The following is a 25,600-nucleotide window of genomic DNA, read 5'->3' on the forward strand; positions in this document are numbered from 1 at the left end:
ATAGTTTTTAGCAGCCCAGGCTTGGAATCAAACAAATCTGATTTGCCTCTTACCTACTCTGTGGTGATTATTAAAAAGATATTAGATGGAAAAAATGCATATAAAGTGCCTGTACATAGAAGGCTTTTAATAAATGGGAAATACTGTTATGGCTAAGGGTGGTGATATTTAGCATCCAGGTATCCAAGCCAGAAATCTGGGAATCATTCAGCAATTCTACTTCCAAATGATATATACAATATATTCCTCCTTTCCTTTTCTCTTTTAGTTCATGGTGACATCATCATTTGCTTGATCTGTTTAATTATTACTCTGCCAGTTGTTCTGCTCATCAATCTATTGTTCTCATTTAAGCCAGAATGATCCTTTTGAAATTTAAATCTTACTGTGCCAGTCCTTTGTGGCTTTTCATTGTTTGCAAGGCACCCGTCAAACTCCTCAGGACATAAAGAACCTTTGAGTTGGCACTTACCCATCTTTATAGTCTTACTACTCTGCACTTTGTTATGTGTACTTCACATAACTGGTGTGCTTCAGCCATATTAAACTACTTTTGTTTCTTTCACGTACATTACTTGTTGACTGCCTACTATAGGCCAGGCACACCTGGGAATATATAGCATAGAATAAGACAAGAATCCTTCCTCTTAGAGATTATTTTCTGATAGTAGAGATAATCAAAAAAAGCAAATAAATGAAAATCAGTGCAGATTGTAATCATTAATATGAAGAAAATACATACAGTGTGATAGTTTCTAAGTATTGCTATGTTAGATGGGGTTCTAAGGAAAGGCCTCTCTGAACTAATAATATTTGAGGCAAAGTGAACCGTCTAGGAGAAAGTATGTTCCAGGCAGAAGAGATGATAAGTTCAATACTCTTATTCTAAGAATAGTGGGAAGCCATTGTAGTGTTTTGAGCTGTGCTGGCATGTGTAACATATGTTTTTGAAAGACCACTCCTGCTGTATGGAGAATGCTTTTGAGAGAGAGAACAGTTTAAAAATGGAGATCAACTAGAAGGCTATATAATGTGTAGGGATTAGTGGTAGTAGAGCATGAAAGAAATGTAGATACAAAGGGTAAGAGGGTAAGAGTTGGTGATGAATTGGATGGAAATTAAAAAAAGGAACCAAGAAAGGCTCTGGCTCTTTTTTTATGGGGGGGGGGGCTTTTTAATTTTAACAACTGGATGGATGTTAATATGTTTTGACATTGAGATGACTGGGATGGGATGAGTGGTTTGGGATGGGAGGGAAATAAAGGTGTCTATTTTAGATATGTTAACTTTGAAAACCGTGTTAGATATCTAAGTGGAAATGCCAAATATATATGAGTCTGGAGCTCAGAGGAGAGCAGGAGTTATACAGTCATGCACAGAACCTCCTAAGGGGAAATAGGGCAGAATAGAAATGGAATCATAGCAGAGCCCTTGGGTAGTCTAACATTTTCCAAATGTTACAAAGGAAACCAATAACAGTCAAAGGGGGTTGCAGGAACACCAAGTAAGTATGGTGTTAGAATTTCAAAGAGTAAAATATTGAAAAAAAATGAGGAAGTTATTCAATATACGGATTCTATTAAGGTCAGTAAAGATGAAGACCCAGACATTTGTGTGTCTTCTGAATTTTGCAGGATGGACCTCACTCACTGGTTATCATACAAAGCAGTTTCAGTGGAATGGTGGAGATGGAGGCCAAAAGGGAAAGTAGTAAATGTATAGTAGATGAGGCACTGGAGACAGTAAGTGGAGGCACTGGAGACAGGAAGTTCTTCCAGAAGTTTCTGAACAGAGATGGAATAGTAGCTAAAGAGGAATGTGAGAGCAGTAGAGGATATTTTAGGAAGGGAGATAATAAATGAGATTATTATGTTGGTGAGAATGATTCAGTTAGGAGAAGGAAATTGTTGAGGCAGGGAAGAAATGAAATAATTGAAGGAACAAAGTCCAGAACAGAAGTGGATGGATTTGTGTTTGATTAGAGATGGGAATTAAGAGGCAATGATTACTGGTATGGCTAAATTTGTAGGTTTGGAGGGAAAGATGAGGAAGTTCCATTCTAATTGTTTCTATTTTGTTACCTAGAGGGCAGTCTCCAAGAATGGAAAAGCAGACTTACTAAGTTTGAATCATGTCTGTACAACTTACTAGTTGCAGGACCTTGGAAAATTGAACCTTTCAGAACCTTAGTTACCATATCTCAAAAAAGGAGCCTCACTATAGACTTTTATCTTTTGATAATAATTAAAGTGGGTACTATACTACCGTGGAATCTTGTTTGTTTGAATTGCAAAAATTAGAATTCCTATCAGCCTTAAGTCCCTTGAAACTTTTCTGGAACAATGTAAGGTATAGATTAATAACCACAGCCTTATTTCTCTGCTTTTATCTGAACTACCTCCATTTTTCTTTTTAGTTACTTCATTTTTTTTTTCTAGTTATATTTTCACCTTCTGGTCTAGAAATGGCACTTAATAATTTCTCATAACATTGGGCGTGGGCTGGATTTAGAAGGTTTTATTCTACTTTATTTTATAACTCCTTTCGTTTAGACATCCTACTATGCAAATAATTCAAATGACATTAGGACTTCTGTAATAAATTGTTCCATTAGAATCCCAGGATAAAAACAGTAGGGATTTTTGACACCAGTTTGTCTTATGGAGCCCATGCAAGTGAAAGTATGTATGTCTGTAACTTTTTTTTTTTTCCTCACAGAAATGGAAAAGAAGCTGAAGGAAGAGAGAGAAGCTCGAGAGAAGGCTGAAAATAGAGTTGTTCAGATTGAGAAACAGTGTTCAATGCTAGATGTTGATCTGAAACAATCTCAGCAGAAGCTTGAGCATTTGACTGAAAATAAAGAAAGGATGGAGGATGAAGTAAGAAAAATAGTATTGATTTTGTTGATCTTATAAAAGAGAAGTAATCATAAATTATAAGTGAAAAGTTATCTATAATTTAAAAAACATGGAGGAGATTTGAATAAAATAACCTGTATGTGTATGTGTTTACTGCTATAAAGCCACCACTGTATCCTTCCTTCCTAGGATTTTTATCTACAGATAGTTGTTGAACAGTCACACCATAGGATTTATACTATTTTGCACTATGACAGTACAACTCTATAGAAGTGTCATAGCTCCTCTTCTGAAGAAATTGCCATCTGCTTTTTAAAAACACACACACAAAAGTTTATTGTAAAGTTCTCTTGTAATCCCAAAGAGGAGAAATTGCTCTTAGATCTCAAGAAAAATGTTAACTACAGAGTCTTGACTGGCTTAGATTGATGGAAAACACAGGGTACACATTTACAAAGCAATAAATAAAAGATAAAATGCCATTATATCCTTGTGGTTATTTTATGTATTTTAAAAATCACTTATAAGACTGGAAGGAATCAGTCTGCATATATGTTAGAAAAGGGAGAGAGAGAAAACCAGAATAATCAGGAAAGACTTCTTACAGGAGGAATGAGATATTTCCATTATTTAAAGATTGAGTAAGACCTCAAAAGTTCGTAGTTTGAGAGTCAGAAGCTAGAGTTGATAGAGAGGGAACATTATCAATAATGATGATAGTAAAAGAGTGATTAATGAATGAAGATAGGTAAGTGAAAGACAAGGACTTGATCTGACCAGAGAAGAAAAGACATATTGTATAGTCATGGGAAACTTGGGAACCAAAGTATTGATAATGATTTAAACTTAAAATGGGAGGCTGTAGGTGAAAATACTCTTTTAGAAAATAAAATTAGTCTGGTAGTGTTCTATAGAATGAACTAGAAAGAAAAGAGATTTAGTGGATACCTGTTATAGCCAACACGCAGGAAGAAAGTATGTTGAAAATTTGGAAGACCATACTCAGTCATTTCAAAATGTAATTTTTGAGCACCTTTTATCTTCCCGGCTCTGCTGGGAGTTGGATTACTGCATAAGATAGATATGTTCTTGACTTTTGTGGAACTTCGAGCCCAGAAGGAAAGACAAATATTAAAATCAAAATTACAAGCATGACATTAATTTAAAGAGGAAGTACTGAATGCTGTAAGAGTGTCATGAGTAATTACATCCAGGGGTTAAGGAAGGCCTCACTAAACTTCAGAGGGTTATAGACCAGAGCACAAACATTTATGAATCCGAAAAGGTGAATTTAAATACCCCTTATGTCCCTCCAAAAGTGGCTTTTATGGCCATTCTCTACTCTAAAATTTCTGTACATGTTGGGACCGAAAGAAACCAGATTTTTTTCCTCCAAGATCTCATATCTGAAATTTGGGGGTTAATTTGACTTAATAGTAAGTTCTATAGTTATAAATAACATGTCAACAATGGAGACTCTTTAGAATACTAATATTCTCTGTATAAGGCAGTATAGCACATTTGAGATTTGATTGATATTCTTTCAAATAATGTTTACTAAATTATTAGTGAGATTTAAGACTGCAATTATTTTTCTTCTTCATAGGTTAAGAATCTATCCCTGCAACTGGAGCAGGAATCAAATAAGCGAGTATTGTTACAGAATGAATTGAAGACTCAAGCGTTTGAAGCGGACAATTTAAAAGGTCTAGAAAAGCAGATGAAACAGGAAATAAATACTTTATTGGAAGCAAAGAGATTATTAGAATTTGAGTTAGCTCAGCTTACAAAGTAAGTCTCAAAAATAACATTTTTTTGTTTCTTTTTTGTGTTCTGCATTTGCTTATGTTTGATATTTTATATGTGTAGAAATAATATATTTGCAATTTGTGAAAGGAAAACTTAGGAAAAAAGCATTTAGATAAAAGAATTTACTTGCAAAGGTTTGCAAGGGAGCCTTACTGAATAAAAAGTAGAGATCTTTAAAGGGAGAAAAAAGGAGATTATCAAGGCCACTGACTTTACAGTAAGTCCATTTATGGTGGAAAAATTACTTTTCTCATGATTTTCATACCGACAAAAGGCCTGTTTCTTCACACTAGAATTACAAAAATCAGGATTAAACTTTTTTATTAAGTATTCAGTGTCTCATGGGAAATGTTCAGTATTTCTTTATATTAGGAACTAGAGTTAGACATGATGACTCTGTGTTTTGTTTTGTTCCTTTGGTGCATCTCAGAATGCAAAGTACCTTTTTTCTTCTTCTACTCTGAAATGTGATGTGTCCACTTACTTGAAGTGGAGATGATGCAAGGTTTCATTATTGCTTTCAGAATTTGTATAAAGACATGCTTCAAAAATTTAATGTCAAAGATTAGTATATTTTATACCAAGTCACGTGTTTTTATTTCCTCTAGATTTATGTGATAATACCCTTCATTTGCCAGCTTCATTTACAACATAGTAATTCTTGGGTAAAATTGTCAGTTTTTGTTTTGTTGGATTTATATTGGCAAAATTCTTTTCCCCCTTGTAGAGCCTTCATTTTCGCATTATGTGTTCTGTAGTTTTCTTCTCCCAGAATAACTTTCACTCAGCATTCAGTGAACACTTATTATGTCCTTTTATCAACTATATGCCTTGTTAGATGCTGAAAATACAAATCTATCACTATCTAAAATGAAAACCCAGCAGATGCAGATGGAATTGTTTATCCTTGAAAATATGTAACCGGGGGTTACATTGTGTTTCTGTCTTGTCTGTTTCTTTGTGAATTGTGTTCATGTGTGTATTATATATATGTAGGTGTGTCTGTGTTCCTCCTCCTTTGTCATGTATTGTTCTTGCCTTCTTTCTCGTTCCTTACCTGGTTTTTTATTTCCAGCCCCACCTCCATGCTTCATTGGCCATAATGTATGGTATTATATGTATATATAATGTATGGTATGTATAATATTATTTGTGAATATTTTCGTGTGCCCTGTTTTTAATCGCTTACTATACTACATGTGACATTTAAAGTTTATTCCTAAGGATGCTTTTCTCTACTAAAACTTATAAAATATCATTTTTATTTTTGCAACTTGGATTAATCCACAGTTAATATTCTCCTGAAAGTGACCTTCAGTAAAAAACATTTCCCTCTACTTTGTATAGTAGGAGCAAAATGGAACGAGACAGTGTGGCCTGACCAAATATGAATATTAAAGTAATACTGTATAGTGAATTATGATTTTTAAAAACAAAGGTCATTTTAGTAAACCTTTTTATTTTTAGCAACTTTAATAAATAAAGAATAATACAAAGTATAGTATAAATAGCATTCATTTATTATTTTCTCTTTTACCTGAAGACAGTATAGAGGAAATGAAGGACAGATGCGGGAGCTACAAGATCAGCTTGAAGCAGAGCAATATTTTTCGGTAAGAATCATTTTTAACACTTTGCTTAAAATTAGGTATTTAGATTTTTAATGTGAACTGACTTTTTTTCAAATGACCGTGAAGTGGTTTTCTCCCCCTTTTCGTGTCCCCATCTCTACATTTCATTTCTGAATCTGAGTTCGTGCTCTATGTAAGTTGTAAAGAAACTAACGTTTTTGTGAAACATTTCTAAAATTGCCATCAAAGTAAAGCTGTATGTAAGACTTTGTTAAGGGTTTTGTTTGCCTGTTAGCAAACTTGGGTATTTTCATATGTGGTTCATGTATGCATGTTCCATTTGCAGGTATAACTGCATACAGTTATAGATATAACTATGCTCAAAAGGGTTTGGTTGTTTTTTTTTTTTTTTTTTTTTTGGTTTTAGCTCTTTTTATTCACTTTATGTATGTATTTTGCTTTTTTTTCCATAGAAGTCATTCTAACTCTTATTTGCTGCAGGCCAGGTTATTTTCACTACTAGTATTGATTAACATTCATAACTAATTCTTTGAGATTTGAAGGTAGTGAAGGTTCTGCAGTGTTATTTCTTTTGGTTGCCAAGTTTATATGCTGCCATTTCAACTTGACATTTACCTAGCTTCTCCATTACTGTTACACCTGGCAGCCACTTTTCCTACAAGTTTTAGTGCAGTTAAATTAGAGAGTTCTAGTTATGCTAGTGAACATGCCCTAGAAACCAAGTGAACAATATTGGAACTAATGATTTATTAATGAATTAATAAAGAATCTGAATACCAGGGCACCTGGATGGCTCAGTTGGTTAAGCCTCCCACTCTTGATATAGGCTCAGGTCATGATCTCACAGTGCTGAGATTGAGCCATGGGTCAGGCGCGGCAAGGAATGCAGAACCTGCTTGGGATTCTCTTTCCCTCTTTGCCCCTCCCCAACTCATGCTCACAAGCACAGTTTCTCTCTCAAATAAATAAATAAACTCAAAAAGGACATTTTTTGCATCTGAACACCTTTAGAGCTCTACAGAACTTTCCCATGTTTAGAGCTTCATGCTGTACTCTGCTCATCTCCTACTAAACATGGTGACTTTCTAACTATTTTTTGACTTGTTAGACTATCACTGAAATAATGTTTTTAAATTTTAAAAATTTCAGTATTATTGAAAATCTTTCCCTGGGTAGAGATTAACCTTAATTGTTCAAAGTGTGTAGTACTGACTTCTGCAAAATGGTCTATAACATCATGCACACTTTCTTGTCCATATACTTTCACAAAGTAATCATCCAATGCCTCCACATTTTGAGATGGATGTCAGATGACTTGTGGTGTTCCTATGGATTCTTAAATTTGTCTGTATAAAGTAATATAAAACTTGACACTGTCTCTTCTTTCTGATTTAGTTCGTAACTTGTGAGGATTGAGTTAAGTATCAGTAAATTTGATAAACTATTATGACCAGATATAAGATATTCTTTAATCTGGTGTTTCAAATCAGAGTATTTTTTTCTATTTATCCTTTCATTGATTATACATACAGATTCCAGTATCGGAAGTCAAAGAGATAGGAATTTTGATTCCTAAAGGCAAAATGAATTACTTCATTTTGCAAGCTATCAGTCCTCTTTTATTTACATTCCCATTGAAATAAATGTATCTTTGGGGTACCTGCGTGACTCAGTCAGTTTAGTGTCTGACTCTTGGTTTCAGTTCAGGTCATGATCTTGTGGTTCATGAGTTCAAGCCCCACATCTAGTCCTGCACTGACAGCACAGAGCCTGCTTAGGATTCTCTGTCTCCTTCTGTCTCTCTGCCCTTCCCCTGCTTGCTCTCTGTTTCTGGTAGGTAGGTAAATGATAGATAAGAGATGTATGTATTTTTCTCCTAGAGAAGTGCTATTTCTTAGAAGGATAGTTCTCGACAGCTGTTTTCTGGTCCTTACTATTTTTTTCCTTATCTTTTATACTAAAAGGGATAGTTTAAAAAAGGACTGCAGAACTAGAAGTTTACTCTGTAACCACAGCACCCTAACACAATATAGGTCTAACACTTACACCTGTTAAATATTTGTTGTGAGAAGGGCACCTGGATGGTTCAGTTGGTTAAACATCTGCCTTTGGCTCAGGTCATGATCTCACAGTTCATGGGTTTGAGCCTCACATTGGGCTCTCTGCTCTCTGAGCAGAGCCCGCTTCAGATCCTCTGTCCTTTCTCTCTGCCCCTCCCCTGCTTGTGCACTCTCTCTCTCTCAAAAAAAAATTAGTATTTGTTGATAGAGTTGGCAGAAGCCGAATGAATTTTGTAAGAATCATTGTTTTATAATAAATATATATTATTTGTGTGTTAACAGAATGTTTGATAAATATTGTTTGTGGGTATTTTATGTACATCTCTCAACCATCCACTCAATCCCACCCACCCAAAAGAGAAGTGGTTTCTCTAGCATTATTCACTTCAAGAATTGATCTTTTAAATGAGTAAGCTTGCTAAGTTTCTTTATAATGTTTTCCCAAACCAATATAACTTTTAATGTTTTTGAGATATAATTTCTATATACTTCATTGTAACCATTATAAGTGTATGTGTTGATGAGTTTTGACAAATCTGTATGCTGTGTTACCACCACAACAATCAACATATAAAACTTTTCCTTCACCATAAATTCCTAGTGGCCTTTTGTAGTCAATCTGCTCCGCTTACCTCTATCTGCAGGTAACCGCTTAGTTGCTTTCTGTCACAATTGATTATTGTCACCTGTTCTAGGGTTGCATGTACATGGAATCATGCAATATGTACTTTTTAGCACCTGGTTTCTTTCAGCAAAATATTTTTTAGGTTTATCATGTTGTTTGTATCAATAGTAATTCCTTTTTATTGCATTCATCTGTTTACAATTTGAAATAAAGCTGCTGTGAAAATTCATTGACAAGATTTTATATAGATACATATTTGCATTTGTCTTGGGTAAATACTTGGGAGTGGAATTGTTGGATCATATGTTGTTTAACTTTATAAGAAACTACCAAACTCCTCATAAACACTTATTTCTTCTAATCACTTGTTTTGCAGACACTTTATAAAACCCAAGTAAAGGAACTTAAGGAAGAAATTGAAGAAAAAAACAGAGAAAATTTAAAGAAAATACAGGAACTACAAAATGAAAAGTATGTCCATTTTTCTTTAGAACAAGAGTCACTACTACATCATAGCATTCTTTAAGTTGTTTTTTTTTTAATATGATATTTATTGTCAAATTGGTTTCCATACAACACCCAGTGCTCCTCCCAACAGGTGCTCTCCTCAGTGCCCATCACTCACCCTTCACTCCCTCACACTTCCCATCAACCTTCAGTTTATTCTCAGTTTTTAAGAGTCTCTTATGGTTTGGCTCTCTCCCTCTCTAACTTTTTTTTTTTTTCCCTTCCCCTCCCCTATGGTCTTCTGTTAAGTTTCTGAGGATCCACATAAGAGTGAAAACATAGCAATGAGAAAGAATGAAATATGGCCTTTTGTAGCAACGTGGATGGAACTGGAAAGTGCTATGCTAAGTGAAATAAGTCATACAGGGAAAGACAGATACTATATGTTTTCACTCTTATGTGGATCCTTGAGAAACTTAGCATTCTTTAAGTTTAAAGGTAGAGAGTAGATGTGCCTTTATTCTGATAAAAGTGGTATAGCAAATCTTATTGGGCTAATTCAGAACAAATAAAACTAAATTTAGGCTAAAATTTCCTTTCATGTTGAAAAAATAATTTAATATGTTAATACTATGGCAATTGTGTAGAGATTCACTAAACTGTGACAATAAATTGTTTTCAAGGGTCTCAATCTTTAAACATCTATTTGTATATAAATCGTTCATGCTGTATTTACACATCATTAATTTATGCTAGGTAAAGGTATTTAGGGTCTTCCTCTTAGTATTCTTAGGTTAAGTTCCATGTGTGCATGTGTGCTTAGGGCCTAAGAAGAAGACCTAAAGCTATTTAAGTGTTAACAACTTCTCATAGCTAGAGGGAACAGACATTAGAACTAGTTTTCTGACATTTTTATATTCTCTTTCCATATAGAAATTGTAAAAGTCTAACCATTATTGAACAAATACATTAAATATTAAAACATGTACAGTTTTATGAATTATAAATTATTATGATATTATAATACCACCCATGAAAGAGACAGAACCTTGCTATCCACTTTAGAAGCCCACTGTATTCCCCCTCCTCATTATGCCTTCTTCCCTCCCCACCACTAGGGTAATCACTATCCTGACACTTGTTGAAGGAACTGGATCATTTTTCCTGTGTATTTTCCTCAGTTGTGATTTTATTGATTCCATTTCCATATTAGTTGAACATGTTTGTCCTCCTCCTGTGCTTCATGGTTAAATCTAAAGCTGCACTGTCCAATATGGTAGCCCCTAGTCTTATATAGCCATTTAAATTCGAGCTTTAGTGTATTTAAATGAAGTTTAAATTTTACTTTCTCAGGTGTACTAGCCACATTTCAGGTGCTCAACAGTTAACATGTGGCTGGCATCTACCATATTAGCACAGGTATATAGAATTTTTCTTTTTTTTTTTTAATGTTTGTTTATTTTTGAGAGAGAGACAGAGTGCAAGTGGGAGAGAGGCGGAGAGAGAGGGAGACACAGAATCCGAAGTAGGCTCTAGGCTCTGAGCTATACCCAGAGCCTGACGCAGGGCTTAGACTCACAAAGCATGATAAAATCATCACCTGAGCCGAAGTCTGAAGCTTAACTGACTGAGTCACCCAGGAGCCCCAAGAACATTTCTATCCTCATAGAAAGTTTTATTGGACATTCCTAATCTGGAGTATTAGTCATATTCTAATCTGATTGGTAGAAAGGTGAAGACTATCTTGTACCTTGTACTGTCCGGTTGCCTCCTTGTGTTGTTAGCAACTATGGACACTCAGTGCTTAGATACTTAATATTTTTAGTGGAATCTAAGGTAGGAGTGAAGATACTTTTTTCCTGGTTAATCTCTGGGACAGTGGTAGACCCCTATTATATAATCTATTGTCTATCATTTGTATGGTATCTACAGTGTACTGTACAATCCCAGGTTGTGTGCATTCACTATGAAGGGTGTTCAGATATATTGTTTCATGGGGTTGATATATTTGTTCTTGTTTGATCTATTTAACAGAAACATATTGGTAACCGGTATTGTGCTAATTACTATGATTCATGTGAGTGATATAATTATTAGTAAGTTACAGTTCTTACCCTCCAGTACTTCAGAATCTAGTCAGGAGACAGCTATAATTAAGTTAGGTGTCTATGACAAATTGCTAGGGATTGACAAGGTGGTAATTTAGAAAGTTTCACTCTTTAGAGTTGAGAATGGATTAGAGTGAGGCAAAACTGGTGGATACAGGAAGTTGAATTATGTAGCCATTGGAAAATCTAGATGTAAAACTTAATTAATGTTTGTTTATTTTGAGAGAGAGAGTGTGTGTGTGGGCAGGGGAGGGGCAGAGAGAGAAGCACGGAGCCCAACATGGGGCTCAATCTCACGAACCTGAGCCAGAGTCAGGAATCGGACACTTAACTGACTGAGCCACCCAGGCATCCCTAGATGTAAAATTATAGTGGAAATTGACAGTAAAGGGGAGGCAAGTACATGGGAAAAATAGAAGTAGAAGCAATAGGACCTGTAGATATGGAAGTATGGGGATAAAAGTTGGAGAAATTTTCAGGTGGGTTCTCAAGTTTCTGACCAAGGCATTTGGGTTGATGGTAGCACTAATCCCTGAGTTAAAGAATGCCAAGTTTATGAAATGAGGGGAGATAAGATTATTTCCATTTCAGACCAATTGAGTTTGAGGTGCCTGTGGGATATCCAAAGAATGGATTCCAAGCACTTGGGTTTATTGCATCAGAGCTCAGAGGAAAGGTAAGGACTTGAAGCTGATTTGACATTCATTGTATACTGAAACAGAGATATACTGAGACAGAGATAGATGAGATTTGTTAAATGATTGTATAAACTCATGAACCTATGGTACCATACATGTAACTGATTTGAAGCTAGTTGGGTACTGGCTCATTTTGTGAGTTGTGAATATTATAACAAACTGAGGAGTTCATATCAGTTCTAACCACTTGCTGCCACAAAATCTAGTTTTTCAAGAGAAGCCAGAAATCTGAATTTTTATGTAAAATGTTGGCCCAGATTTAATTGTTGTGTGTCTGGAGGGAGTTGGAGGAACACTTATGTGGACTCATTTGACCCTCTCAGGTACTAAGTTGTAACCCCTAGTGTAGGATGATGAGAAGACATAAAAGCTAAGAACAGACTTCTAGTGCCTATACTTTTAAGGAATGGGCAAAGGAAGAGAAAGTAAATCACCAGTAATACAAGAAGACAACAGATAAGGTATCATAAAAGCTAAGGGAAATAGAATATTTCAAAGAAGAGAAAGTGATTTAAAGTGCCAAATACTCAAAAAGGTCAAGTTAAAAATACATTGTCCATTATATTTAAGGTTGTTAGTTATCTTATTGAGAAAAGTTCCTAAATAGTAATGAGAATGGATACTAAAGTAGATTGAGACATTAATGGTAAGGGTAGAAGTAGAGACAGAATGTAGACAATAGCCACATTACCTCCTTACAATTCAACAAACTAGTCAGTTACTCTCCTGCCTCAGGGCTTCTTGACTTGCTCTCCCCTCCACCTGGAACATTTTCTCTGAATATCCACACAGCCTGCCTCTTCACCCTCTCTGGGTCTAGGTCTGACTGTCATCTCAGAGAGGCCTTCCCTAAATAATCCTTAAAATTGCAAACATCCCCCACCCCATTACCTTGCTACCTTCAGTACTTCCTTCCCTGTTTTATTTTTCTCTAGTACTTATCCCTTCCCAGTATATTATAGAATTTGCTTACTTATTTTATTTTACTTGCTGTTTTTATCTTTCTGCTAGAATTTAGCAGTGAAGAAAGGAATTTTCAAATGTTTTGTCCTTAACTCTGATTCACTGCTATATGTGTAGCACCTGGAATTGTACCTAGAACATTGTAGATGGTCAGTAAATATTTGTTAAATTTAAAAATTCGATGTGCTTGGGTGGCTCAGTCAGTTGAGCATCCAACTCGTGATTTTGGCTCAGGTCATGATCTCACAGTTTGTGGGTTCAAGCCCCATGTGAGGCTCTGAGCTGAGACTGTGGAGCCTGCTTTGGATTCTCTTTCTCCTCTCTCTCTGCCTCTCCCCCTCCCCTGCTCACATGCGCACACACACTCTCTCTCCTTCTCTCTTAAAATAAATAATTTTTTTTTTTTTTTTTAATTTAAGAAATGTGGCTGTTAACGCAAGGAGATAGAGATGGAGCCCTAACTGGAGGAGAAGGTGAAAGAGAGCCATCTCTTTTTAAAGATAGTAGAAATTTGAGCATATTTAAAGACATGGAAAGGAAATCAGAATGAGAAAAGTTACACCTCTATCCATTGATTGAAACAAAATTTCTAAGCACTTTTTATGGGCCAGAGACTTTTCTGGGCATTTGGAATACAGCAGTGAACAAGAACAAAGTCCCTGCTTATAATCTTACATCCTAGAAGAAAAAGAAGTTGTTAATTGATTTCATTAAGGAAACGGGAGAATAAAGGTGATAGATTGGCCCTAGGAGTCAGTAAAGACAGGTCTTTCATTATGGAGAGCTGTGAAGGAAGTCTGGATGGTTGTAGTTGTGGACAATTTTACCCTGAACCATCTCATTGTTTCTTGCTTTCTCTTGCACAGTTGCATAGCCAGGGATAGGACTATAATTTGGGATAAATAGGTTTTCTGGAATTTTAAATTACAACTTACTTTTATTTGAATTTAATACAAAGCAGTAAGCTCAGATAAGAGTGTTACCAGTCTGAAGCCCTGTGTATAATAGTGCAGAACCACCTCTAGGATCATAGACTTACCATTGGCAGTACTTCGCGTCTTTTCCTAACATACTAACTTCCCTATGCTTTGAGACACGTATTTCATATCTTCTCCTTCCTCCTAGATCTTCAACAACCTGTCCTCATCCTCACACTCAGCAAGTGGTCTTGCTTCCTGGAAGTCAGAGAACTTCTACTGTCTTCTACCCTCACAACCTACTAATCTGTCTGCATCTGTACCAATAAACCCTCCCTTCCTTCTGATTGATGTAAATGGACAAAATGTGCTTTTAACTAAGGCAGCCCCTTGATCCCATCCCTTTCTGCCTACTTAAGAACATGACTCCAGTAATCTTCACCTTTCCTACATCAATTTTTTCCTTTCTGTAGTCATTTTTATTGCATACAGGTAAACGTCTCTGTAAAAAGTAACCATCTTTTGAGCACATATTCACTTCCACCTGCCATCATATTTTTCTGCTTCCTTTTGTGGCAAACTTATTTGAAAAGTGACATACCGGGGGCACCTGGGTGATTCAGTCGGTTGAGCATCCGACTTTGGTTGAGGTCATGATCTCACCGTTTGTGAATTTGAGCCCTGCATGGGGCTGTCTCCTGTCAGCACGGAGCCTACTTCAGATCCTCTGTCCTCCTCTCTCTCTACCTCTCTACCTCTCTCTCTCTCTCTCTCTCTCAAAAATAAATATTTTTTAAGTTAAATAAATAGATAATTTTTTTTTTTTAAAGTTACATGCCTGGGCACCTGGGTAGCTCAGTCAGTTAAGCATTGGATTCTTGATTTCACCTCAGGTCATGATCTCACGGAAATCATAGTGCAGAGCCTGCTTGGGGTTCTCTCTACCTCTTTCTGCCCCTTCCCTGCTCATGCTTTCTCTCTCTCTCTCTCTCTCTCAAAATAAATAAATAAAACTTTAAAAAAGAGAAAAGAAAGAAAAGTGACATACCATTTATCTTCAGGTTCTCTTCTCCCTTTCTCTCTCCAGCTCATTCCAGTCAAACTTTTGCATTCATCACTCTATCAAAATAACCCTTCTCAAGGTTACTGATGACTTCCTAATAGTTAAAGACAATAGTCCGTTCTCAGTCTTTATCTTATTTAACAGTAGCAGTTGACATAGTCCATTACTCTCTCTATGAAATTTCTTCATCTGGCCTCTCTGACCACCACATGGTATTTTTGTTATTGAACTGGCTACTCTTAACCTCCTTTGCTCCTTTGTCCCTTCCCCTCTCTGAGACCTTTAAAGTTTGGAGGGCCCAAGGGATCACTTCCTCCTTGTTTTCATCCAGTCTCATGGCTTTAAATAGCATCAGTGTGTAAGCACATTCTCCCCTGAATTCCAGACTTGTATGTCCAGCCATCTATTTGACATCTCCACTTGAGTGTTTAATAAGCATTTCATTTGTAACATGTCCAGAAAAAATTCTTGATTCCTTTACTCTGCCAACCAGCTGCTCCCTGTTTTCCCCATTTTGGTATTAGCAATCCTATTATTTCCCGTTGTTTAAATAAAAAACTTGGAAGTTATTCTAGACTCTTTTTTCTTCTTATACTCTACATGCAATCCATTAATAAGTCTTCCTAGCTATAATTTGAAATCATATTCAGAATCTGATCATTTCTCATGACTTGTACCATTTACCAGCCTGATCCAGACCATCTCCAATCTTGATAATTTCAGTAGCTTCCTAATATCCCTACTTCTGCCATTTTCCCCCTACAGTCTGATCTTAATACAGCAACCAGAATGATCTTTTTTTTTTAATTTTTTTTTTTAACGTTTATTTATTTTTGAGACAGAGAGAGACAGAGCATGAACAGGGGAGGGTCAGAGAGAGGGAGACACAGAATCTGAAACAGGCTCCAGGCTCTGAGATGTCAGCACAGAGACTGACGCGGGTCTCGAACTCACAGACCATGAGATCATGACCTGAGCCGAAGTCAGCCACTTAACTGACTGAGCCACCCAGGCGCCCCCAGAATGATCTTTTAAAAACAGAATATTCAGAGTAAAACCAAAGTTCCGTATACTGTTTTAGAAAGCCTTATAAGATCTTTATCTCTTCCAACTTCTTTTAATACATTTCTCACAACTTTCCTTGATCTCCCACTTCACGTACACTAACTTTTTTCAGACCAAACTTAGGGCATTTCTCATTAGATGTTTCTTCCAACTTACCACTTTTCAGATACGCATAGCTCATTCCCTTCCTTCATATTTCTTCTCACATGTCTTCTTAGCAGAGAGGCCTCCTTGATCACCCTATATAAAATACCACATGCACAGCTTCTTCTACCTTTTTCATTTTATTGTGTTCTCTATGGATACTGTATATTACTTGCTCATTTTTTAAATTGACCATTTTCACCCCACTAAGGTATGCTTCCTGAGGGCAGAGACTTTGTTACTACTGTATGTCTTACTTAGTACAACCATATTTAGCACATAGTAACCATTTAGGTAAATGTTTTTTGGACAAATGAATGAATATTCTTTTTTTTTTTTTCTGTAGTTAGTATATATCTCCCTCTTGAGAGAGGCTTGAGACAGAAAATTTCATTTGTATTATTCCCTTAGTAAAAGATAGGTGGAAGTCATTTATTCACTTAGCAAACATTAATTGAGCACCTACTGTGTATAGGGGGGTACATTTATGACCAAGATAGCTTCTTCAGGAAGAGCAAGGAAATTGGAGTGATTTGGTCCTGGTCTGAATGTCAATTCCAAAAAAGCTTTAAAGTGTTATTCCCAAGGAGCATTCTTGGAACAGTTTATAGTGGTTTAAATATCTGTTTATAAGTCTTCATAATCTCATTAAATTTCCGAACTGGAAAGGACTTCAAAAATCATTTAGCTTAACTCTCATTTTACAGATTTGATTAAATTGAGCTCCAGGAAATGTAAGAAATTTGCCCAGGGTCCTTGCCCAATTAGTTAGTGATAGAATAGGGATAAGGGTCTAGGTCTGGCCTCCTGGTTTACAAGACTATTATTTTTCTCCTGTGCCATGCTACCTTCCATTCTAATCCACAACAGTTTCCTTTTCAAAAGTAGACTACTTGCCATTGCTTTATTAACTTTTCTTAGTTAAGCACAATAGCAGATACACAATTAAAGAGTTCTTTACTTTTATAGTTTTTCAGAGTCTGAGAGGTTAAATTTATTATTTATATAGAACTTTTCAAGTGGATTCAAGTAATGGATTTTATTTAAGCAATGAATTATTATTATTTAAATATAGTTGTCTTTTTAAGCATATCATTAAGTTGAAAGAATAACTGAATTTCTTTATATCCATTTCTCTTATAAATCTGTTGTAGAGAAACTCTTACTACTCAGTTGGATCTAGCAGAAACAAAAGCCGAGTCTGAGCAGTTGGCTCGAGGGCTTCTGGAAGAACAGTATTTTGAATTGACCCAAGAAAGCAAGAAAGCTGCCTCAAGAAATAGACAGGAGATTACAGATAAAGATCACACTGTTAGTCGGGTAAGTGTGGTTTTCACGTAAGGTTTATGACTAAAATTAAATAAAAATAGGCCACATCCTAAAGTGTTAGGGTAAGGTGAATATGTATGCATGTGTATTTACTTTGACTTTGCTTATACACAGTGGTCAGTCTGTACTCCTGTATAAAATAGTTTATATAATCCAAAACCATTGTTAATGACTGAAATTCTTTTTCAGTGTAATATACTTTTTCTCTTTCTGGCTATAGATCTTAATATATTTTATGTAAGGAAATGCTTAGCTTAAATTCATTTGTTGTGTTATCTTAATACATTGCAACTGGTTTTATGGCCAGAATTCTATAAAGTTCAGAGAAACTATTTGGGGATGAGAAATTCTTTATGGATATTTACAAATTAATTATAGAAAACCAATACTATAATTAACTATTCCTGAAATTTATACTGTTCTCTATATAGATTATGGGAATGGGAGGGGGAGTTAGATTTTCCTTCTTTTGAAGTTACCATCAAGTGCTCTGGTGTAGATAGTCCTGGGTTTAAATCTTAGCTTTGCCTTTAAGAAGTTACATGGTCTTGGCAATGTGCATTAACTTCTCTAAGCCTCAGATTCTTCATCTATAAAATAGAAATAATATTTGGGGTGCCTGGCTGGCTCAATCAGTAGAGCATGCAACTCTTGATCTCAGGGTTGTGAGTTCAAGCCCCACATTGGGCATAGGGTTTACTTAAAAAAAAAAAAAAGAAAAAGAAATAATACCTATTCCACAAGATTCTTATGAACATTAAGTGAAATAATATACATAGAATGGTGAATGAGTAGTACATTACTGAAAGCAAAATGTTTTTAATTGTCGTTTTCATCATCATTATTCAGATGAAGGAATTGAGGCCCAAAAGCATTGTGACTTGCTAAGAATCACAGAGCTAGAAACCTAAATTTAAATTTCCCAAGTTTGTAGTCGTTCTCCTTCCATTACATTTTTTTCTTCCTTTCACAAAAACACACACACATACACACCCGCTGAAGTAATTTTTAGAAGCTAGCAATTGTTTTAAAATATTTTGAATTTAATTATATCCACATATGTTAAACCGGAAACCAGGCATTTTCATAATAAAGCAGCGTTTGACCTGTCCTCATCTATGGAGAATGTGAAGGTTTTTTTTTTTTGAAGTTACTGTTTTAAATAAGAGACTAGCAAAGTGAATGTAACTTAAACCTTTGTGTGTTTTGTTAAGCTTGAAGAAACAAACAGCATGCTAACCAAAGATCTTGAGTTATTAAGAAAAGAAAATGAAGAGCTAACTGATAAAATGAGGAGGACAGAGGAAGGTATGTAAGGTTTTTTGTTTTGTTTTGTTTTAATTATGTTTAATCAAGTTCAGAGGTAAATCTTAGCTATTTATATTGTGTATTAGGTTTTTGAAATATTTGTTTTCATATGTTAAATAGCTTCTGTAGCCTTAAGAATTATCTTAGTAGAACTTAAATGTTCTCATCTCAGAAAATGGTAAATATGTGAGGTGATGGATATGTTAATGAACTTGATGGGAGAATCCTTTCACAATGTTTACATCTATCAAATTATCATATTGTATAACTTAAATATCTTACAAATTTATTTGTCAATTATACCTCAATAAAACAACAAAAAAGAATTATCTTAATGAAGTTATTAAAAGTTATGATGTATAAACTAATTTGCATAATTAAGAGCCTTAATTTTGAATGCAGAAATTTAATGTCATATAATAACACTTTATATAATTTGCTAACAGAATATAAACTGAAGAAAGAGGAAGAGATCAATAATCTTAAGGCTACCTATGAAAAGAATATCAGTACAGAAAGAACCCTTAAAACACAGGTATACATTCTCTCTCAGCCTTTTCCATATGTTTGTATTTGAGTATCATATATTCAGAAGCTAACATTTGCTCTTTGTGAACTTTTTCTTAAAACTTAGGTTGTAATGTTCAATCTTTTCACTGGAACAAATAATGTAATACTCTTTCTTCATTAAATATAGAAGTCTTTTTCAGGAAATTGGATTTTAATTGAGTTCAGAAAGTAGCTTGTCTAGTCATTTGACTAGTAAGAACATGTTTCAGATTGTACAGAAGATCTATAATTAATTGACAGTAGGAAAACTTAATGAAGAGAAAACACTTGACTAAAGCCAAGAGAGAAGAACTAGGAGTAAGTAAGAAACTATAGGGGTGACTGTATCATTTTGCTATATATTTAATGATGCAGTTCACATTTTTACTAAAACTTGGTATCTTGTTATTTTACTAACTTACACAGTAGTTTAAATTCTTCATAAGGTACTGTGTACCCCAGTTGATTTTTATGGTAAAATACATATTTTTTACTTTTTATTAAATGATTATATTAGCTTTTTTACCACTTATCTACTCTCCCTCTCAGCAGTTTTTCATGTTGCAACTAGATTAATCCTTCAAAAATGTACTTAATACCTGTTGAAAATCCTTCAGTAGAAGGATTGTACTTACTTTTACATCAAAACATAGACCATGAAGAAAAGGATTGACATTTATTACATTAAAATTCAGGTCTGGGGAGCCCAAAACAACATAAGTTGAAAGAAAACAAACTAAGAAGAATATTTATAACAAATGTAGAGAAATACAAATAAAAGAGGGTCTACAAATAAAAAGACAATCTTCTATGAAAAAAAAGTAAGAGACATTTGAGAAAAAAAGAATTTTAAAAAGCTAACCCATTACCATAAACCAAGAAATAAAAATTAAAGCAATAATGAGGTATCTTTTTGACAAATGGGCACATTTGAATGAGAGAGATATAATACTCCTCTTTAGCAAGAACATAGGGAAATTTATTTGTGTAGTTTTTGACGGAGTAAACTTTGAGAACAATTAACAGAATAACATATTTTAATGTGCATATTCTTTGACCCAGTAACTGCACGTTTAGGAATTTATCCTGTATAAATAACTCCATAAATGCTCAAAAGAAACACATACAAATGTAATTACAGCAACAACTTTAAAAAATTTTTTTAACGTTTATTCATTTTTGAGAGACAGAGACAGATCATGAGTGGGGGGGAGGGCAGAGAGACGGAGACACAGAATCCAAAGCAGGCTCCAGGCTCTGAGCCATGACGGACCGACTGAGCCACCCAGGCGCCCCTACAGCAACATTTTTTTTGTAATGTTTATTTTTGAGAGAGAGAGAGAGAGAGAGAAAGTGCAAGTGGGGGAGGTGCAGAGAGAAAGGGAGATACAGATTCTGAAGCAGGCTCCAGGCTCTGAGCTGTCAGCACAGAGCCCGATACGGGCTCGAACTCACGGACCACGAGATCATGACCTGAGCTGAAGTCGGACTCTTAATGAGCCACCCAGGCACCCCACAACATTATTTTTAACGGTGAAAAATAAAAATAACCCAACCACCCATCAGCATAGTATTGATAAATCATAATATATCCATACAATACAGAGCAAAGGAGCTATTAAAAATAAATGAAATAGACATATATGTAATGACATGGGGAAATTGTATTTCCCATGATATATGATATAGTATTAAATTTAAAAAGCGAGTTGCAGCACAGAATGTATAGCATGATCCCATTTTCTAATTTAAATACCCATGTAATCAGCTTATATACATAAGGAAAAGTTTAGAAGGATACACACCCAGCAGATTGAAAAAAGAGACTTTAGCAGAGGTACTCTTTGATGGGTGATACTACAAGGGCTTTTCACTTTCTTCATAATATAGTTCTGTCTTTTATTTTTCTTTTAATATGTTAGATTTACTGTTAGAAAAATAACAATATGCATTATGAATTCAATGAAATAAGCATTTACTCCATTAAAATATGTATATGGGCTCCTCATCCTAGATAGGACTAAATGTACATGGAAATGATGGTAGTTGGGCTTTTTTTCTGTTTTAATGGAAAAATCTTCGGTTTCTTTTAAACATAATTGCAGAAAATACCATGACTTATGTTTTAGTTTATGTAGCTTAATTTCACATGCTTTTAACACTTCTCAATTTGAATATGTTCTTTCCTTCTGGCAAAAGGGATTAACCTCAGCTGTTCTCTCTTACATTCAAAAGGGCCTCAGTATGGCCTAGTAGATACCGTCTCCTTACTTACCTACTTGTCCCAAGGAAAAAAATTATCTTGGGCCTTTTTGCCTGTGTGTGGTTTCATCTGATTATAATGCCATCCTTGGCTCTTCTCTTTAATACTATTTCTTCTTTGCTTATCCAACTCTTATTTTGTCTTTTTAAGAAACATATGTGGACACATGTGCAGGTACACCAGGGAGCCACCCCTGACTTCCCCAGGTCTCAGTTAGGTACTGCTCCCATAGCACCATTGTTAGCCTCTTTTCTTTTAACTCACCACTCTGTACTGTAATGCGTGCTTGTCTGGCTCCTCCATCAGACTATGATACCTTTGAGGCATAACTCTATTTTTTGTCTTTATATCTAGTACCTATCAAAGTGCCTACGTACAGTATAATGCTGAATGATTATTGAACAGTAAAAAAATTCTTTGTAAAAAATTTTTACAAGACTTAATCTGGTTCTTACATTTGAACAATGAGATAAAACAGTAATAGTTACTTGTGCTACAAGTTATGTTCCATCCTTTATTAGGTTCTTCTGATTTTCCCACACAAAATAGTCCTTCCTGATTTTGAGGAAGAAAATACATTTTTTTTTTTTTTTTTTTAATTTTTTTTTTTCAATGTTTTTTATTTATTTTTGGGACAGAGAGAGACAGAGCCTGAACGGGGGAGGGGCAGAGAGAGAGGGAGACACAGAATCGGAAACAGGCTCCAGGCTCCGAGCCATTGGCCCAGAGCCTGACGCGGGGCTCGAACTCACGGACCGCGAGATCGTGACCTGGCTGAAGTCGGACGCTTAACCGACTGCGCCACCCAGGCGCCCCAGAAAATACATTTTTAGTGGAGATTTAAATCAGATGGTTCCAACGTAGATCCTTATTTAATAATATTTTAATATTTGAATAGGCTGTTAACAAGTTGGCAGAAATAATGAATCGGAAAGATTTTAAAATTGATAGAAAGAAAGCTAATACACAGGATTTGAGAAAGAAAGAAAAGGAAAATCGAAAGCTTCAACTGGAACTCAACCAAGAAAGAGAGAAATTCAACCAGATGGTGGTGAAACATCAGAAGGAACTGAATGACATGCAAGCGGTAAGGTTTGTGTGTGTGTAGGATTATTTTCTTAATTTGTTATGTCTGTTTATACCTATTATCTATTGATCTTCTCTAGATATTTTTAGCATAAAAATGCATATTCAGGTTTATACTCTCCACAGTTTGATCATTATTACTCTAATATGAACCATGATGTTGAAAAACTAGAAAGATACTCCATTTCCTATTAACCATGATAATTTTTACCCATTAGCATTTGCTTGATTAGAGATGCTCCTTTGAGAGAATCAAAAAGAAGTTTTGCCTTTTTGGTTTTTGATTAAAATTGAGATATGACTGGTATAATACTAACTACAGTTAAGTTAGAGGATTTGAAGTATTGTATATTTTTTTGTTTAATCAGGACTCACTTTTCTGAAATCAAAATATCAAACTTAATTTTTTTTTATACTTCCTGGCCTGTAAATAGCACAAAATTGAGAACTGGTCTCTGGTCCTAGATTGACTTGGATACAAGCACTGACTCTCTATCATTTATGGTTTTACCATCCTGAGAAGCTTTCCATATTTTTTAAACTATTTCATTTGAAGCCATAAAAGCATTTCCTACTGTTTTAACAGGTGTTTGGTTTTTGTGTTTTGATGCTTTACATTTAAAAAATACAAACAAAATTTGTTGAAAGCAAGGAGAAAAGGAGTTTACCAAGCAATGTATTAATGAGGAAGAGAACTTGCATTTTTTACAATTGTATCAAAATCTGTGGTAGTAAACATTCATGAAGTTTATACTAATTTTTTAGTATTAGTAGTTTTAGATTCTTCATAGTTCCATTAATTCTTAATTTTTAATTTGAAAATTTGATTTTGATTTCTTTATTTCAAAAATAGCAATTGGTAGAAGAATGTACACATAGGAATGAGCTTCAGATGCAATTGGCTAGCAAAGAGAGTGATATTGAGCAATTGCGTGCTAAACTTTTGGACCTTTCGGATTCTACAAGTGTTGCTAGTTTTCCTAGTGCTGATGAAACTGATGGAAACCTTCCAGGTAAGAACATTTATTTTACTTCATTCAGGTTTGCTTCATTCATGGAAATTAATGTATGTTACTTTCATTTAGCTTTCTACCTCTTTGTCATTTTATTTTTCCCATGGATCCTTAAGAAGAAATTTATGCTTCTGTTAGCCAAAGTCTGATTATGTTTGCATTTTATAGAATAAAAGCAGTCAAAAGAAATTTTAGGCTATTAAAATAAATTTGAGAGGCTCTACCTGAATAGAAATCTGAAAAAGGTTTTGAACCAAAACAGCCTAACTAAAAGCTGAAAATGGTGAAAGCTGAAGCTGCTTATACCTCTCATTATTTAAAGAAAATTATTATATGTGTTTTCATGAGTAGCAGCTCTTTAATGTACTGTGGGTTTTTTGTTTTTATGTATTTCTGTGCAAAAACTAAGAACTGTACTTAATAATCAGAACCATACCAGCCTATATATAGACCTTTCTAAAGTAGTAGAGATAAACTTCGGTCAGACTTTAAGTTTTGAATTTAGAGAAATAGATAAAAGGGATTGAGAGATGCAGTTAGGGGGCAGAGAGTCAAGTAAAGGCAAAAGTGAGAGTATCTAGGATTTCAGACTTTTTCTATATCTTTTTTTTTTCTCCCAGTTGAGAATCAATTAAAATTCTTGGATTTAGTGTAGGGTAAGTTATAGTACATTTATGTCTTTTTAACAGAGATAAGCAATACACATAATACATGTTCAGTTTAGAAGTGAATAGGTTATAAATGTTAAAACATGCATTACAAATTTTAAAGATATAAATGTTTACATACACACACAAACTTGACATACTGCTGCTTATCATTTTTTTTTTAATGTTTATTTTTGAGAGAGGGAGGGGAAAGTGCGAGCAAAGGTGGGGCAGGGAGAAAGAGGGAGACACAGAATCTGAAGCAGGTTCCAGGCTCTAAGCTGTCAGCACAGAACCCGATGCAGGGCTCAAACCCGTGAACCGTGAGATCATGACCTGAGTTGAAGTCAAGACACTTAACCAACTGAGCCACCCAGGAACCCCCTACATACTACTGCATATTCTTAGTTCAAGGTTTTGGAGGTTTTGTTTACATGGCCATAAACTTGAAAATTGATTTTAATTTGTGTATTTCCTGTGTAATGTGTTAATAGATATTTATGAAGTAGCACATTTTATATTATAGTGATTCTATTTTAACAGATACTGTTTTTTGAGAATTTGATATAAAAAACTTAATAGACTACTTAGAAAATGGTATTATTGTTCTTGGTCAAGAAAGTGGGACTCAAAGTGAAAAGTGAATTCAACTCTTACTTATATACCATGTAATCCCTGCCCTCCTCCTTTTGTGTGTTTTCTAGCCCAAAATCAGATCTCTTAGAAGGGCATGGAGCAAAATTTCTTATTATAGTGGTCAAAGAATTCCTTCACTTTTCCCATTTTTGGTTTTCTGAAACCTTCTGCCTCTTGAGAATCTTGTAGGTGCATGTCCTTTATCAGAGAATCACTTTGGATTTAACAAGAACCTCTTGCTTCAGCTGTTGTTTGAAAAGCTTTCAAAAGTTAGATTTAATCATCAGTATGACTTTTAGGGGTGTTTGGCTACATCCTTTCAATTGTTGAACTGAAATTGTAGCTTAGAGTCCAGGAATTCTTTCTATTTAGATAAAGTTAAATATCCTGTCCAGGTTTTTTGTCTTTATTCCACCCCTT

The 25,600-nt window shown here is 34.9% G+C and overlaps 1 protein-coding gene and 1 long non-coding RNA gene across 4 annotated transcripts in view; one reads left to right on the top strand and one right to left on the bottom strand.

Moving 5' to 3' along the window:
- LOC131490309 (uncharacterized) overlaps positions 1 to 15,452 on the bottom strand; it is a 48,232-nt gene extending 32,780 nt beyond the window's left edge. The window contains exon 1 of the long non-coding RNA XR_009251034.1: positions 15,126 to 15,452. This is a non-coding gene — a long non-coding RNA (uncharacterized LOC131490309). The remainder of the gene's footprint in view (positions 1 to 15,125) is intronic.
- ROCK1 (Rho associated coiled-coil containing protein kinase 1) overlaps positions 1 to 25,600 on the top strand; it is a 163,846-nt gene that overhangs the window by 123,164 nt on the left and 15,082 nt on the right. For all 3 annotated transcript variants that reach the window (XM_058692553.1, XM_058692555.1, XM_058692554.1), the window contains exons 19-27: positions 2,719 to 2,879; positions 4,465 to 4,649; positions 6,211 to 6,280; positions 9,321 to 9,415; positions 17,504 to 17,669; positions 18,893 to 18,986; positions 19,433 to 19,521; positions 22,697 to 22,885; positions 23,738 to 23,897. In XM_058692553.1, the coding sequence (XP_058548536.1) occupies positions 2,719 to 2,879; positions 4,465 to 4,649; positions 6,211 to 6,280; positions 9,321 to 9,415; positions 17,504 to 17,669; positions 18,893 to 18,986; positions 19,433 to 19,521; positions 22,697 to 22,885; positions 23,738 to 23,897 (1,209 nt within the window). The remainder of the gene's footprint in view (positions 1 to 2,718; positions 2,880 to 4,464; positions 4,650 to 6,210; positions 6,281 to 9,320; positions 9,416 to 17,503; positions 17,670 to 18,892; positions 18,987 to 19,432; positions 19,522 to 22,696; positions 22,886 to 23,737; positions 23,898 to 25,600) is intronic.

The sequence above is a fragment of the Neofelis nebulosa genome, chromosome 11, assembly GCF_028018385.1.
Source record: "Neofelis nebulosa isolate mNeoNeb1 chromosome 11, mNeoNeb1.pri, whole genome shotgun sequence".
NCBI classification, from domain to species: Eukaryota; Metazoa; Chordata; class Mammalia; order Carnivora; family Felidae; genus Neofelis; species Neofelis nebulosa.